Below are 16,175 nucleotides of genomic sequence, written 5' to 3' on the forward strand. Positions count from 1 at the left end.
ACGGGTTCGAGCCCTGGTCTGGGAAGATCCCACATGCCGCGGAACAGCTGGGCCCGTGAGCCACAATTGCTGAGCCTGCGCGTCTGGAGCCTGTGCTCCGCAACAAGAGAGGCCGCGATAGTGAGAGGCCCGCGCACCGCGATGAGGAGTGGCCCCCGCTTGCCGCAACTAGAGAAAGCCCTCGCACAGAAACGAAGACCCAACGCAGCCAAAAATAAAATAAATAAATAAAATTTAAAAAAATTAAAAAAAAAAAAAGGGGTCTGCTTTTAGTGTTATAGCTAAAAAGTCTTTGCCTAACCCAAGGTCACAAAGATTTTTCTCCTGTTTTCCTTTGGAAGCTTTATGGTTTCAGGTTTTATATTTGGTGCTCTGATGCATTTTGAATTACTTTTTGTATATGGCGGGAGGTTTGGATTGAAGTCTAATATTTGCAGATGATACCTGTTTCAGCTCCATTTGTTGAAAGATTATTCTTTCTCCACTTAACTGCCCGTACACCTTTGTCAGTAATTGGTTGTCCACACATGTGTGGCCTATTTCTGGACCCTCTATTCTGTTCCGTTGATCTATTTGTTTTTTTGCTGATACCACACCATCTTGATAACTGTGGCTTTGCAATAAATTCTAAAATAAATTCTAAAATCTTCATCTTTGTTCTTTTTCAAAGTTGGTTTGGCTCTTCTAGGTCTGGTGCATTAACCTACGGATTTTAGAATCAGCTTGTTAATTTCTGCTCTAAAAATCCTGCTGGAATTCTGATTGGGATTGCACTGAATCTATGGATTAATTTGAGAGAGTTTACATCTTAACAATATAGAGTGTTCCAACTCATGAGAATAGCACCTCTCACCACATATTCGGGTCTTTAATTTTTTCAGCAATATTTTGTAGTTTTCAGCATACTGTTTTGCATATCTGGTCATATTTACCCCTAAGTATTTAATATTTTTTTATGCTATTGTAAGTGGTATTCAAAAATACTAAATTGTGGTAAAATATACGTAACATAAAAATTTCCATTTTACTCTCTTTTAAGGGTATAGTTCAGTGGTGTTAAGAACATTCACATTGTTGTGCAACCATCTCCAGAATGTAATTGTATTTTTAAATGTCCAATTTCTGATTGCTTGTTGCTGGTTTATAGAAATACGACTAATTTTTGTATATTTATATTGTATCCTGCAACCTTGTTTGTTAGTTCTAGTAGTGTTTTTGTAGACTCCAGCAGATTTTCTATATAGATAAGCATGTTGTCTATGCATAAGAGCCATTTTACTTCTTCCTTTCCAATCTGGATGCTTTTTATTTATTTATTTATTTTTTAAATATTCTTTTTTTTTAAAATTGTTATTTATTTATTTATTTATTTTTGGCTGTATTGGGTCTTCGTTTCTGTGCGAGGGCTTTCTCTAGTTGCGGCAAGCGGGGGCCACTCTTCATCGCGGTGCGCGGGCCTCTCACTGTCGTGGCCTCTCTTGTTGCGGAGCACAGGCTCCAGACTTGCAGGCTCAGTAGTTGTGGCTCACGGGCCTAGTTGCTCCGCGGCATGTGGGATCTTCCCAGACCGGGGCTCGAACCCGTGTCCCCTGCATTAGCAGGCAGATTCTCAACCACTGAGCCACCAGGGAAGCCCTTTTTATTTATTTTTATTGCCTCACTGCACTGACCAGAACCTCCTGTGTAGTGTTTATGTTTGTTTGTTTTAAATTTTTTAATAGCTTTATTGAGATATAATTTATATACCATACAATTCACCCATTTGAAGTGGACAATTCAGTGTTTTTTAGTGTACTCACAGAGTTGGGCTACTGTCACCACAGTCAATTTAAAAACATTTTCATTATTCCAAAAAGAAATACCATACACTTTAGCCATCACTCCCCATTCTTCACATCACCCCAACCCTAGACATCCACTGTTCCCTCCAGGGTAGTGTTGAATAGAAGTGAAGAGAGCAGATATTCCTGTCTAGTTCCCCGTCTTAGCGGGGAAGCATTCAGCCTTTCTCCATTAAGTATGATGTCAGCTGTAGGTATTTCACAGATGCCCTTTATCAAGTTGGGGAAGTTCCCCTCTATTCCTAGTTTTCTGAGAAGTTTTATCAGGGTGTTACATTTCGTCCAATGCTTTTTCTGCATCTATTGAGATGATCGTATGTGTTTTCTTTCTTAATCTGCAAATACGGTGAATTACACTGATTGGTTTTCGCATTTTAAGGCAGCCTTGCATCCTTGGTATAAACCCCGGCTGATTACAGTCTTTGTACTTCTTACATATTGTTGGATGTGCAAGTTTTTATGGACACATTTTCATTTCTCTTGGGTAAATACCGAGGAGTAGAATTGCGGCGTTATAGGAGAGATACATGTTTAGTTACGTAAGCAACTGCAAACCGTTTTCCAAGGTGGGTTGATCCACTTTATACTCCTGCCGGCAGTGTCTGAGAACCCCGTGCTCTGCACGCTCGTCCACACCGGGTGGTGCCAGTCTTGTAAATTTTGCCCTTTCTAGTGAATGTGTGACAGTGTCTTATCACCATAGCTTTTTAAAAAGGCACCAGCTTCCTGCTCTTCAAGTGACAACTTTCTGTTGCCCCTGCCCCCAACACTTGATTTCGCCAGGTCTTGTCTTCTTACTGTTATATGAAAGGCTTAGGGTCTCCATTCCTTAATTTTAAACTTCTGTGAGCCCTCTTTGGAAGGAGGCCACCCAGGTTGTGTCTGTGGGCACGCACGTGTGCACACCCTCACACACACAGTGGGTGGGCGGGCGGGGGTCAGACAGCCTTAAATTTACACAGTGGGTCCGTGTGCCAGTCGCATGACACTGGGCAAGTCTGTAGCCTCTCCTTGAACTTCGGTATCTGTGATCAGAGATGGGCAGTGTGGGCAGTGGCCTTGAGGCATCAGTTCTAATCACCTGCTTCCTTAGGCTGCTCTCTGTGTCACCCCTATTTTTCCCTCTAGAGCAGAGCTTGGCAGACGTTTTCTTAAAGGGCCAGATAGTGACTGTTTTAGGCTTTGTGGGCCACACGTTCTCTGGGTGACAACCACTCAGCGCTGTCCCTGCGCCACAGAAGCAGCCACGAGCAGGATGTAAATGATGGGCATGGCCGAGCGCCCACGGTTTGTAAAACTTTACGAGACCAGGCCCGAGGGCCGCCGTTTGCCAATCCCTGCTAAAGTGTCCTGTAAACAGGGCTTCCAGGACAGGGGACAGACAGCCTCCTGCTGGAGCCTGTGTGCGAGGATGGGGCGCGTGGGCACCGGTCCTGGCCCCGCGGCGGGGCAGGAGCTTCTCGTGGCCCTTGTTCAGCCAATCTCAGAATTTCCACTTCAGTGGACAAAGGCTGTGAGGGGGGGGCCAGAGCCAAGGTCCACGCTCAGAGCGGAACCCACCAGCGTCACCGAGCGGTGCACAGGGGGTCTCCCCTGCACCGGGGCCCTCCCGGGGGCTCGTTTCACCCATCACCCTAGCAAGTGGCTGCCATCGTCCCACCACACAGAGGAGGAAGGCGAAGCCCGGAGCGGTGCCGCCTGCCCCGGGCCCCGGGACTGCCGTCCCTGGGGAGGACGGAGCGCGGTGGGGGAGGCCGGAACTGCCCCCCGGGACCTCACTTCAGCCTTTCTCCACGACCCCTGGGACGCCGCCGCTCCCTGCAGCGCGTTCTTCCCCGGAGGCCGCGGTGCCCAGCGCCCTCACCCCACCGCACACGCCTGTTGGTGCGGATCCCGGGTGCTGAGACTTCGGGCCTCAGGACGCCACAGGGGACGGGCAGACAGACTCCCTGCTGAACGGACAGCCCCACGTCTCAGGGACCTGACTTGTCCTCGCAGCAGTCCCCTCGGCGGTGTCCGTCCCCCCCTCTCTGGGCCTCTGTCCTCCGGGCAGTGACTCAGGGGCCCAGCTCTTTCCCCCGCCCCGGCCCTCGAGTCCCCCACCAGCCCAGGATGGGCCCGGAGCACAGCGGGCGGGGGTTGGGGGGGGCTGTCGCCTGGGCCTGGGGGCACGTGGGTCCCCCTGCTCACGCTTCACTGGCCGGACTCGGGTCCCGCGGCCACGCCGAGCTGCAGGCGAGGCTGGGAAGTGTGGGCGCCGTGACCCCGTGGAGGGGCAGGCGCTGGTGAGCCGGCAGGTGCTGGGGGCCGGGCCAGGGTGGGCCGAGCTGGAGCAGCCTCTGGAACCCCAGGACGAGCGGTGCGGCTGGACCAGCCGGGCTGTGGTGGCCGCCGGGCAGGGAACCTCTGTGCCCAGAACCGTGCTGTCAGTGGCCTCGGGACGCACAGCCCGCAATGGCGGAGGGGGGGACCCGGTGTTTAGCAGGCGGGTGTGACAGGGCCACGGGGCTCAGCCGGGAGTCCTCCGGGGTCCCAGTGAGCGGCCGGGTGCCAGGAGCTCGGGCAGGGGTGCCACAGCCCCTCCCCCTGCCCCGGTGCAATTTTCTAGCTGTCCTGTCCCTGTCCCCATCGCAAGTGGGTTCCCGCACCGCGGGACATGCAGCGGCCACCCCGCTCGGGCCCCGGGTGCCTGTCTTCTCCGTTCATTTGCTCTCGGACCTGCTGGCTTTCCGTCCGGATCGCCTCACGTCCGCAGAGAGGGCACTGCTGCTGGACCTGGCGCGGGGTGGGGGAACATGGCTGCACTTGGTGGGCCGCGGGGCGGGCTGGGCTGGGGCCTGGCAGGGGGACCCCGGGTGGGTGCTCTCCTGGGTCCTCTTTGCAGCAGCCAAGCGGTTTCTTGAAAGTGACGCACGTGGGGAAGCCTGTCCTGAGGATAAAGGGCTGATGTAGCACGTCGGTTCCTGCAGATGCATGTTTTCCACCGCCCCACGAGCTGGTGAAAACTGGTCACGAGTGGGGGTCTTCTGTCCAAGAGCCCTTGGGCTGGAGGTCTTCTGGGGCTCCCTGGCCCCCAGTGTTTTCTTCCGCCCCCTCCCCAGAGGCTCAGAGCTGGGGCATGCGGCCTCCTCCCTACCCAAGCCCCCTGTGCCCACCCCCCAGGTCCCCACACACCCGTGCACCCCAGTACATCGGGGGCCCGGCTTGTGGCCGCTGCCAAGCCCTTGCCACCAGAGTACCTCCCCGGGTCACGTTCAGGGCAGCGGGGTGGTGGCCTGTCCCTGGCGTCCCCCCAGCGGTCACCCTGGGGCAGTGGGAGGGAGCTCGCGGGCCCCCCACCCCTGCACGTTCCGGGGGCCGAGACAGCCCGTGGTGAACAGGGACCTAAGTGCCAGGACGGGCCGACGCCGGGGAGCGAGGGGGCGTCGCAAGGGGTGCGTGGGGCCCGGCCGTGGTCGGGGAGGCCCGGGGGGGACGTGTGAGCTGGGGCGGGGGCGCCGGGGCGGAGGAGAGGTCCCCAAGGCTCCACCCAGAGAGTTGACGTGATGAGCGTCTGTGTGCCCAGCGGGCAGAGGCTTGGCCGGGGGGACGCAGGGCAGCAGGGCGCGAGGCTGGGAGTCAGGAGGACGGAGGGGCCCCCCCCGCTCACAGCCCTTCTGAGCTGGGGTGAGGCCCGAGGCCCCCGGGTCTCTGGGCTGCCCCCACCCGTGCTGGCCCCGGTTGGGGGCCACCAATGTCAGCCAGCCCCACGCAGGGGGGAGGCAGGGCAGGGGCCCCCGGAGGCCTCGGAGCGCTGCCTCTGCGTCCCTGGGCGGGGCAGCCCTCCCCCACCGCCCAGCCGCGGCCGAGCCCCCGACCCCGTGAGCGGCCAGCATCCCTCATTAGGAGGCCGGCTCGCCCGTGCCCGCAGCCCCCATGGCGAGTCTGCCGGGAGGCCGGGGCAGGGGCCCTCGGGATGACACGGCCTTTCTGCTCCCGAAGCTTCTCTGTTCCACGTGCCACCTAGACTGTGTGTCGCGGGCCGGAGACCTACCTCCCTGGCTTCCAGTTTCCTCCGCGAGACCCCAGAGCGGTCACACCCTGCGCGGCCTCCGGACTGGATGGCTGTGAGCCGGGCCGTGAGCGCCAGAACCGGGCTTTCCCTTCCCCCGAGCTCGGCTGCCCATCCCGCCAGCCGCCTGTGCCCCTGTGTCTGCGAGCTGACCCTTCACTCCCCAGACAGGCAGGGAGGTGTGTCTGGGGCCCAGGGTCCCGGGCTGGAGCGGTCTTGACCCAGGAACCAGAGGTGCCTGCCACCCCTATGGACCGCCCCCCCCCACACACACCCCACACACACGTACACACACGCACGCTGCATGGGCCCGTGGCGGGTGTTTGGTCTCCGAGCAGGGCTCTGACCCTCTGGCACCAGGGTGGGTTCTTGGGGGTCCCTGAAGGGAGGTGCAGGGCTGTGTCCTCAGTAGGGTGGGGGGCCTGGGCCAGCCCCGCCGTGGATACAGCCACCTCCCAGCCTTGTCTTTTTTTTTCTTTTAATTTATTTTTGGCTGAGTCCCGTCTTAGTTGCAGCACACGGGCTCTTCGTTGTGGTGCGCCGGCTTCTCTAGTTGCGGCACACAGGTTTTCTCTTCTCTAGTTGCGGCGCACAGGCTCCAGGGCGCGTGGGCTCTGTAGCTGCGGCACGCGGGCTTAGTTGCCCTGCGGCACGTGCGATCTTAGTTTCCTGACCAGGGATCGAACCCGCGTCCCCTGCGTTGTAAGGCAGATTCTTTACCGCTGGACCACAGGGACGTCCCCCAGCCTTGTCTTATCACAGAGGAAAGTGTCCTCCTGACCTGGGGGTGGGGGGCCATCCACGTGCTGCTCCCAGCGACCCCCGGGTCTGTGGGCTCCGGGCCCCTCGGGTGGTGGTGACCGCAGGGTGGGCTCAGTGCTGTGCTCTCACACGGGCGTGGGGGGTGTTGGCTAGTTTAGGGGCTGGGTGCAGACCAGCCCCCCCGGGGCTCCCAGGGAAGCCTGCTCAAGCTGGTGGCCCTCGGCTGGGAGCCACTGGGCATCTTGATTTAGACCAGTCCGATCCAGAAGCTTCCCTGAGAGACGGGAAGCCTTTACTGGACGACCCGTCCTCTCCAGAGAAAGCCTCTGTAGGACTCCTTTCCGCGGCCCAGCCCCTCACGCAGTTACCACGTGGACACACCGATGGCCGATGAACTGGGGACTCGGGCGCCAGCGCCCACTTACCCTCCGCCCAACTTAACGAGCATCACGTTCCTCAGTGTCCGCGGTGCCGCCGTTCTGTGTGAAAAATGTCAGACCTCTCGCAGTGTGGACACAGGTGGGCCTCCACGGCCCCGCCCTAGCCACATGCTGCTTCTTCCGTTGCCTCAGCTTCAGGACGTGACACGTGTTGGCGTGTCCTGGTCACGCCTGCCGGACGGGCGCTGATCACGGGTTCTCATCAGCACGTCGCCCCAGTGTCTCCCGCGCTACTATGTCCACTCCGGGTCCCCTCGGTCCCCGGGAGCAGCTGGGATGATGGGGTGGGGCTGCTCCTCTGTGCGGGGGGCAGGGACCCCCACTCTGGACCCCCAGAGCCTGTGAACCTGGTGGTCTGGCCGGCCTCCCGTTGCACAGACGAGACCAAGGCCAGAAAGGGAGGGAGCCTTCCAGCCCTGTGGGCCCTGGTCCAGTGTTCTGTCCCCTCTGGGGGACCCTCGGGGTCAGTGCCCCCTGAACGTCTGGCCTTGTCTTCCAGATCCTGACTGGGCCTCATACACCCTAGGGGTGTTCATCTGTCTGAGCTGCTCTGGAATTCACCGGAACATCCCTCAGGTCAGCAAGGTGAAGTCCGTCCGCCTGGACGCCTGGGAGGATGCCCAAGTGGAGGTAAGGCCAGGCAGGGGTGCCAGGTGGGGATGGGAGGACACAAGCCTGTCCCGTTGCCCCTGGGTGACCTCGGCCCCACCCTCTGGGACATGACACCTCGGAGGTTGCTCCATCCCGGTGCCCCAAGGGGGCCTGGGCTGTCAGGGATCCCAGGCTGCGGGGAGACCGTCCACAAGTGTCGGGAGGCCCAGGGGCCAGCAGCTGGACCTCGGCCCTCCTGTGCCACTGCCCCCGCCCTGTGCGTCCAGTCCCAGTACTGACTCTCCCTGCCTCCCTCTTGCGGCAGCTGCAGAGTGAATGAATGAGCAAGCGACTGCAGGAGACTATTGATTCCCCTCCATGGGCAGTTCCTGCGGCTTTGGTCCCATTTCCCCACACCGGGGACATTCTGGTGCTCAGGGAACACAGCATGGAGCAGCTGTGCAATGGGACGGGCCCTCTTGTTGTTAGGGTTTTATTGCTAACCTTATGGAGAGTCGCAGAAGGTAACAAAAGTCAAGCCCTTCACTGAACCATCCATCCATCCATCCACCCACCCACCCACTCACTCATCCACCCACCCACCCACTCACTCATCCATCCATCCATCCATCCATCCATCCACCCACCCACCCACCCACCCATCCACCCATCGACCCACCCACCCACCCATCCATCCACCCACTCATCCATCCATCTATCCACCTGCCCGTCCATTCATCCACGCATCCATCCATCCATCTACCTACCCACCCATCCACCCACCCACCCATCCATCCATCCATCCATCCATCCATCCATCCATCCATCCACCTGACCCGTGTTTATTGCACAATTGCTATGGGCGGCCTGGCGAGTGGCTGGCCCCTGGAGAAGGCCCTAGAGAGGGGGACATGCAGGTTGCCGGTGGGCAGGGGGTGGTGACTTGGGCCGGGGTGGCAGGCAGGGCCCCACAGCCTGAGTGAAGGTGAGAACAGGGCACAGCCTGGGGTAGCGAGTTCCAGACAGAGGGCCGTGGCTGTGGAGGCTGCCCAGGTGGGGCCTGAGCCCTGACGGAGGCTGCGGGGAGATGGGTGGGAGCCGAGGGCAGCCCCCCTCGCTGCTCAGATTTGGCTCCAGGGTCAAGGGCTCAGGGGGCGTGGTGACCACGCCCACCAGTGAGGGGAGGAGTTCCCTGGCTGATGGCTGCCTCTGGGCTGGGGGACCCAAGGCCGGGCGCCCCCCGTGCACCCCCCCCCCCCCCGCTTCCGCGAGGACCAGTTCGCTGCTGTCCACGCAGCCTCCCCGGAGCTTGCTAGAAATGCAGAGTCCTGGGCCTACCCAGGCCCTCCTGCCAAGTCAGCCTGCAGGTGACAGAGCTGTCCTGTGCGCGTGGAACGTTCACACGTGTGGCCGGAGGCGCCCTCACCCCAGCGGTCGGACAGTGGGGGCGGAGGCTCCTCGACGCCCCGCGGGGTGTGATGCCTCGTGAGGAGGGAGGGAGAGCGTCCCGGACACGGGCGCCACCAGCAAAGCTCTGGTTTCCACCTGCGAGCGCTCGTGAGCAGGTCCGAAGGGAGGCCGGGCTGGCGCCAGTGGTGCAGGTGTGGGGCAGGGGCGCTGGGAGCTGAGAGGGGACTTCATCCCCTTTCTGTCGTCTGCCCCTCTACTCCGTCATTAAAACAGAGGTGACCTCGAGGGGCTGGAAGGACTTGGCCTGCAGGGCGCTGGGCCCCCGGGTCGGTGTGGAAGGGGGCCTGCCGGGCCTCCGGGCTCCGCTCCTCCCCTCACTCTGCCCTTGAGTCCCTGGGCTGGTGGTCGGCCGGGGGTCCTGAGCCTGCGTGAGCCAGGCCTGCTCCCGGGAGGGCGGCCGTGATGCGGGGAGCTCGGCCCTGGCTGTGGGCCAGGCACGCAGGACCCTTGTCCGTGCCTCTTCCTTTTGTTTCTTTTTGTGTTTTTTCTCCCTGAACTTCGTATTTTTCTATAGCATCTTCTTCAAAGAAGCTTATTGCAATGTAATTCACAAGGCACACAACTCACTCTCTCAAGCACAGCTCAGCGGTTTACCGCCCCGTCACTGACTTGAGCAATCGTCACCACAGTCAATTTTAGAACGTTTTCATCACTTTAGAAAGAGCCCCGAGCCCTCGGCTCCCCCACCTCCCCCCGCCTAAGCCACCACGCGAGCGCTTCCCCCCTGTATAAAGGCCCAGTGACGCCCACCGTGTGGACGGACCACGGTCCCGGGTGGCGGACGCTGGGGTGTCTCCCCGTGTCCACGTGCACAGGCTCCGGGGGGCACGGGTGCCCCCTCGTCCCCGCCTGGAGGGCCCCAGTTTACCCATCAGGCTTCTGCGTGCACACAAGGGTGCAGGGGTCTTCCCACCGTGACCACCGGGCCAGCGACGGCCTCACAGAAGCATCGCCTCCTGCAGGGGCAGCGATGGGGCTCACGTTCCTCGAAGGGGAAGTTCAGAGGCTCCGTGACTGTAGTTTGAGGGATTTTGCCAGCCTCCCCTCTTGGCCACGCCTGCGCCCACGCGTGTGAGAGCGCTTGCCGCGTTCCTGCCGACCCCTGTCTCCCAGGGCCCGTCTGTGCCGACAGAGAGGTGAACCCTTGCTCCCAGGAGGGTCTTTTCTCGTCTTGAGTGAGGTGCAGCGTCTTGTGAGACGTTTCAGAGCCATCTGTGAGCTTCCGGGCCCTGGGCCACCGCGGGCTGCTTCCGTTTTCTCGTGGTTTACCTAGGAGGCCTGCAGCCCTCAGAGACGGCAGGTGAAGACGTTCTTCTCAAGGGCGTCTTTTGACTCTGCTCATGGTGGTTTCTGCAGTGGAAACGTTTTTACTTTGAAGTAATCCCATTTCTCAACCTTGCCTTTTGTGGTTTTAGGGTTTACAGCACACTTAGATAGGCCTGCCCTACCCTCAGATTATTTTTACTCAGAACAGCTTGATTTCTGTCATTCACACACCATACACCTCACCCTTTTAAAGTGTACAGTTCAGTAGTTTTCATGAATTCTCAGGGCTGTGCCACCATTGCCACGATCTAATTTCAGAGTATTTTCACACCCCCAGATAGGCCTGTACCCACTAGCCGCCACTCCCCAGCACTCCCCACGCCAGCTCCTGCTGAGAGGAGGACCCCTGCTTTCTGTCTTGATGGATCTGCCTGATCCGGACGCTTCGTGTCCGTGCAATCACACCACGTGTGGCTCCTGTGTCCGCTTTCACTGAGCACCGTGTTTGCAAGATTCATCTGTGTCATCGAGGTGTCAGCATTTCATTTCTTTTTATGGCCGAGGTCATTTCCAGCGCATGGATGGACCACGTCTTGTTTATCCATTCCCCAGCTGATGGACACCTGGGTTGTCCCGTTTCTCCGGCTCTTGTGAACAATGCGGCTCAGAATATTTCTGTGCTTTCAGTTCTCTGAGAAGAGGTGGCACTGCCGGGCCTTAGGGTGGCTCTGTGTCTAACGTTTGAGGATCTGCCAGGCTTTTCCCAGCACAGCTGCCCATTCCCACCAGCGATCCACGCGGATTCCAGTTTCTCCGCGTCTTCTCCAGCGCTCACTGCCGTCTGTCTGACTTCAGCCGTCCTGCTGGGTGCACGGTGGGGTCTTGTGCTTTTGGCCCCCATTTCCCTGACGATGAGTAACGTTGAGCATCCTGTCATGTGCTTCTTGGCCATTTGTGTGTCTTCTTTTTTTTTTTTTTTTTAATAAATTTATTTATTTATTTATTTTTGGCTGCGTTCGGTCTTCGTTGCTGCACGCGGGCTTTCTCTAGCTGCGGCAAGCGGGGGCTACTCTTCACTGTGGTGCGCGGGCTTCTCGTCGTGGTGGCTTCTCTTGTTGTGGAGCATGGGCTCTAGGTGCACGTGCTTCAGTAGTTGTGGCGCGTGGGCTTCAGTAGTTGTGGCACGCGGGCTCTGTAGTTGTGGCTCACGGGCCTAGTTGCTCCGCGGCATGTGGGATCTTCCCAGACCAGGGCTTGAACCCGTGTCCCCTGCATTGGCAGGCGGACTCTTAACCACTGTGCCACCAGGGAAGTCCCTTTTTGTGTATCTTCTTTGGAGAAATGTCCATTCAAATCCTCTGCCCGTTTTAAAAATGGATTGTCTGTTTATTATTGAGTTAGGTGATTTTATTGTTGAGTTCTTTATGTATTCTGGACACAAATCCCTTATCAGATTTAGTATTTGCAAGTAGTTCTTCTCATCCTGTTGGTTATATTTTAACTTTACTTTTAAAATAATATTTTTAAAATGCAAAAAGTGCAGTTTATATCTTAAGGAGCTATGTAATTTTTTCAATTACTGAGGTGAAATTCATGTAATATAAAATTCATTTTAAAGTGAACAATCAAAGTGGTACATGTATATAATGGAATACTACTCGGCCATAAAAAAGAATGAAATAATGCCATTTACAGCTACATGGATGAACCTAGAGATTATCCTACCAAACGAAGTAAGTCATAAGGAGAAAGACAAATACCTTATGATACCACTTATATGTGGAATCTAAAATATGACACAAATGAACTTATCTATGAGACAGAAACAGACTCACAGACATAGAGGACAGACTCGTGGTTGCTGGAGGGAAGGGGAGCTGGGGGAGGGAAGTACTGGGAGTTTGGGATTAGCAGATGCAAACTATTATGTATAAATGGATAAACAACAAAGTTCCACTGTATAGCACACAGAACTATATTCAATATCCTGTGATAAACCTAATGGAAAAGAATATGAAAAGAATATATAATATGTGTAACTGAATCACTTTGCTCTACAGCAGAAATTAACACAACGTTGTAAATCAACTATACTTCAATAAAATAATTTTTAATAAATTTTATTTTTGGCTGCATTGGGTCTTCGTTGATGCACGCAGGCTTTCTCTAGTTGTGGCGAGCAGGGGCTACTCTTCCTTGTGGTGTGTGGGCTTCTCATTGCGGTGGCTCCTCTTGTTGCAGAGCATGGGCTCCAGGCGCATGGGCTTTAGTAGTTGTTGCTCGCGGGCTCAGTAGTTGTGGTGCATGGGCTTAGTTGCTCCGTGGCATGTGGGATCTTCCCAGACCAGGGCTCGAACCCGTGTCTCCTGTGTTGGCAGGCGGATTCATAACCACCGCGCCACGAGGGAAGTCCTCAATAAAATAAATGTTTAAAAAATGAAGTGAATAATCCAGAGGCAGGAACATACAATGGGGGAGAGTCTCTTCTATAAATGGTGTTGGGAAAACTGGACAGCCACATGCAAAAGAATGAAACTGGACCACTTTGTTACACTATATACGAAAAATAAACTCAAAATGGATAAAGACCTAAGTGTAAGACCTGAAACCGTCGATTAGAGACCTAAATATAAGGCCTGAAACCATCAAACTTCTAGAAGAGAACACAGGCAGTATGCTCTTCGACAGCCGTCTTAGCAGTATCGTCTTGGATCCATCTCCTCAGGCAAGGGAAGCAAGAGCAAAAATAAACAAATGGGACTACAGCAAGCTAAAAAGCTTTTGCACAGCAAAGGAAACTGTCAACAAAATGAAAAGGCCACCTACCGAATGGGAGAAGATATTTGCAAACGATTTATGCAATAAGGGTTATTACACAAAATATACAAAGAACTCATACAACTCAGTATCAAAAAAAGAAACTGTCCAATTAAAAATGGGCAGAGGACCTGAACAGACATTTTTCCAAAGAAGACATACATATGGCCAATAGGCACGTGAAAAGGTGCTCACTGTCGCTAATTATTAGAGAAATGCAAATGAAAACCACAATGAGGTACCACCTCACGCCAGTCAGAATGGCCATCATTAAAAAGTCTACAAGTAATAAATGCTGGATAAATGCTGGACTTCCCTGGTGGCGCAGTGGTTAAGAATCCGCCTGCCAATGCAGGGGACACGGGTTCAAGCCCTGGTCCGGAAAGATCCCACATGACGCAGAGCAGCTAAGCCCGTGTGCCGCAACTGCTGAGCCTGCGCTCTAGAGCCCGCGAGCCACAACTGCTGAGCTTGTGCTCTAGAGCCTGTGCTCCGCGGCAGGAGAGGCCACCGCAGTGAGAAGCCCACGCACCGCAACTAAGGGTAGCCCCCCTCGCCGCGACTGGAGGAAGCCCACGCGCAGCAGCGAAGACCCAACACAGCCAAAGACGGATCGATAAATAAGTAAATAAGGAAAGTAAATTCATTAAAAAATAATAATAGTAATAAATGGTGGAGAGTATGTAAAGAAAAGGGAACCCTCCTACACTGGTGGTGGGAATGTAAGTTGGTGCAGCCACTACAGAGAACAGTATGGAGGTTCCTCCAAAAATTAAAAATAGAACTACCATATGATCCTGCAATCCCACTCCTGGGTGTTTACTAGAATATTTTTAATCAAAAAGATATACACACCTCCATGTTCACTGCAGCGTGATTTACAATAACCGAGATATGGAAGCAACCTACAGATGAATGGATAAGGAAGATGTGGTGTATATATACAGTGGAATATTACTCAACCATAAAAAAGAGTGACATTTTACAATCTGCGACAACATGGATGGACCTAGAGGGTAGTATTATGCTAAGCGAAATCTGTCAGACACAGAAAGACAACTACTGTATGATCTCCCTTATATGTGGCATCTGGAAAACAAAATGAACAAATATTAAAAAACAGAAACAGACTCATAGGTACAGAGAACAAACAGCTGTTGCCAGAGGGAAGCGGGGCGGGGGACAAAAGAAGTAGGTGCAGGATATTCAGAGGCGTGAACATCAGTCGTATGAAAAATAAGTCACGGGATGTAACGTGCAGCACAGGGGATACAGTCAACAATGTTGTAACAACTTTGTCATCTCGTAATATGTATAAATGTCGAACCACTATGCCGTACATCTGAAACCAATACTGTATGTCAACTACACTGCAGTAAAAAAATAAATCAAGCACATTCACAATCTTGTTCAACCATCACCTCCGTCTAGTTCCAGAACATTTCCCTCACCTCAGGGGAGACCCGTCCCCCTTAGTGGCCACTCCCCTCCCCTAAGACCCCCAGTAGGCTTTCTGTCTCTGGATTTGCCTGTTCTGGATGTTTCATACAAAAGCAGTCCTATGCTGTGTGGCATTTTGTGTCCATTTCTCATGAGCCTCGTGTTTTTAAGGTTCATAAATCTTTTCACTTTCCTGATGGTGTCCTTGGAAACACAACAGTTTTTAATTTTGATGAAGTTCCATTGATTTTTTTTTTCTTTTGTTACTTGTGCTTTTGGTGTCACCTCTAAGAAACCACTCCTAACCCAAAGTCATGAAGATTTCCTTCCATATTTTCCTAAAATTATTTTTTAAATCATCCCGTGATTTTCATCTACTTTTGGCCACGCTGCGCGGCATGTGGGATCTTAGTTCCCTGACCAGGGGTCGAACTCGTGCCCCCTGCAGTGGAAGCGTGGAGGCTTAACCACTGGACCACCAGGAAATACCCTTCATCTACTATTTCTATTGTTTAACTTTGGAAACTCAGTCTTTAATCCAGTTGGAGTTTACTCTGCTGAAAAGCATACCCCCTTTGCTCCAGTAGTTTCCAGTTTCTTATTGGTCATCAACTAATGGGCACTTCCCCCATCGATCTGAGATGTTACCACTATTGTACACCAACTTGTCCTACTAAACCTGTTTAATGTTGGATATTAGATCCTATTGGATCTGTTTCTGGACCTTTTAGGCTTTCTGGTCAGTACTGTTTGACTCATAGTAGCATTATAACAGGTTTGAATATCTCGTAGGAAGCATCTTCATTTTCAGAATTTTCTAGGATGCTTTTGCTTGTTAATTTTAAAATGAACTTTAGAATCTTTGCTAGCTCTTGAAAATTCTATTCCTGGTTTTCTTTTTTTGAGAATTGCTAAAAATAGATGAACATAAGGAGACAGCATGCTTTCTGTCTCCCTAACCAAGAACTTGGTATGTCTTTGGAGTTTCTTTTGCTCCCCAGGAGCACATGACAGTTTCTTCGTCGAGACTGAATGCTCCTCATTAGAGCTAGTTCTTAGGTGCTTCGTCCACCTGCTCTCATCGGCGGGCCTTTCCTCCTATTGGACCTCTGAGGAGATTGGTGTTTTGTATAGAAAAGCCATCGCTTTTAGGATTCAAGTTGGTACCAGCCTTTTGCTGAAGCATCTTATTGTTTGTGATATTTTCCCCATTGACCCTCCACATCCACGGCCTGATGGTCCTCAAATGCGATGACTTAGAGGGAAGGGTTCCCTCCCTGCCCTTGAGGCCCCTGTGGTCAGGGCCCCTCCCCGCACCGGCCAGGCCAGGGCATCTCCTCCAGCACGCCCGGCTCGCTCCACCTCAGGGCCTTTGCACGTGCTGTTTCTGTGCCCGGGACGCCCCACCTGGCGGCTGCTCCAGAGGTTCCCCGCCCCCCCCCCGCCCCCCCCGCCCCCCCAGCCTGTTCACAGTCGCACGCCTGGTCTCTGCAGCCT

The 16,175-nt window shown here is 54.4% G+C and overlaps 1 protein-coding gene across 3 annotated transcripts in view; it reads left to right on the top strand.

The window, feature by feature from the left end:
- Positions 1–16,175, top strand: part of ADAP1 (ArfGAP with dual PH domains 1) — a 66,428-nt gene that overhangs the window by 22,403 nt on the left and 27,850 nt on the right. For all 3 annotated transcript variants that reach the window (XR_014235810.1, XM_082360622.1, XM_082360621.1), the window contains exon 2: positions 7,594–7,724. Coding sequence is in view for 2 of the 3 variants with exons in the window: in XM_082360622.1 (XP_082216748.1) it covers positions 7,594–7,724 (131 nt within the window). In the remaining variant the exon portion in view is untranslated. The remainder of the gene's footprint in view (positions 1–7,593; positions 7,725–16,175) is intronic.

Source organism: Balaenoptera borealis (genome assembly GCF_965194805.1).
Source record: "Balaenoptera borealis genome assembly, chromosome: 16".
NCBI lineage: Eukaryota > Metazoa > Chordata > Mammalia > Artiodactyla > Balaenopteridae > Balaenoptera > Balaenoptera borealis.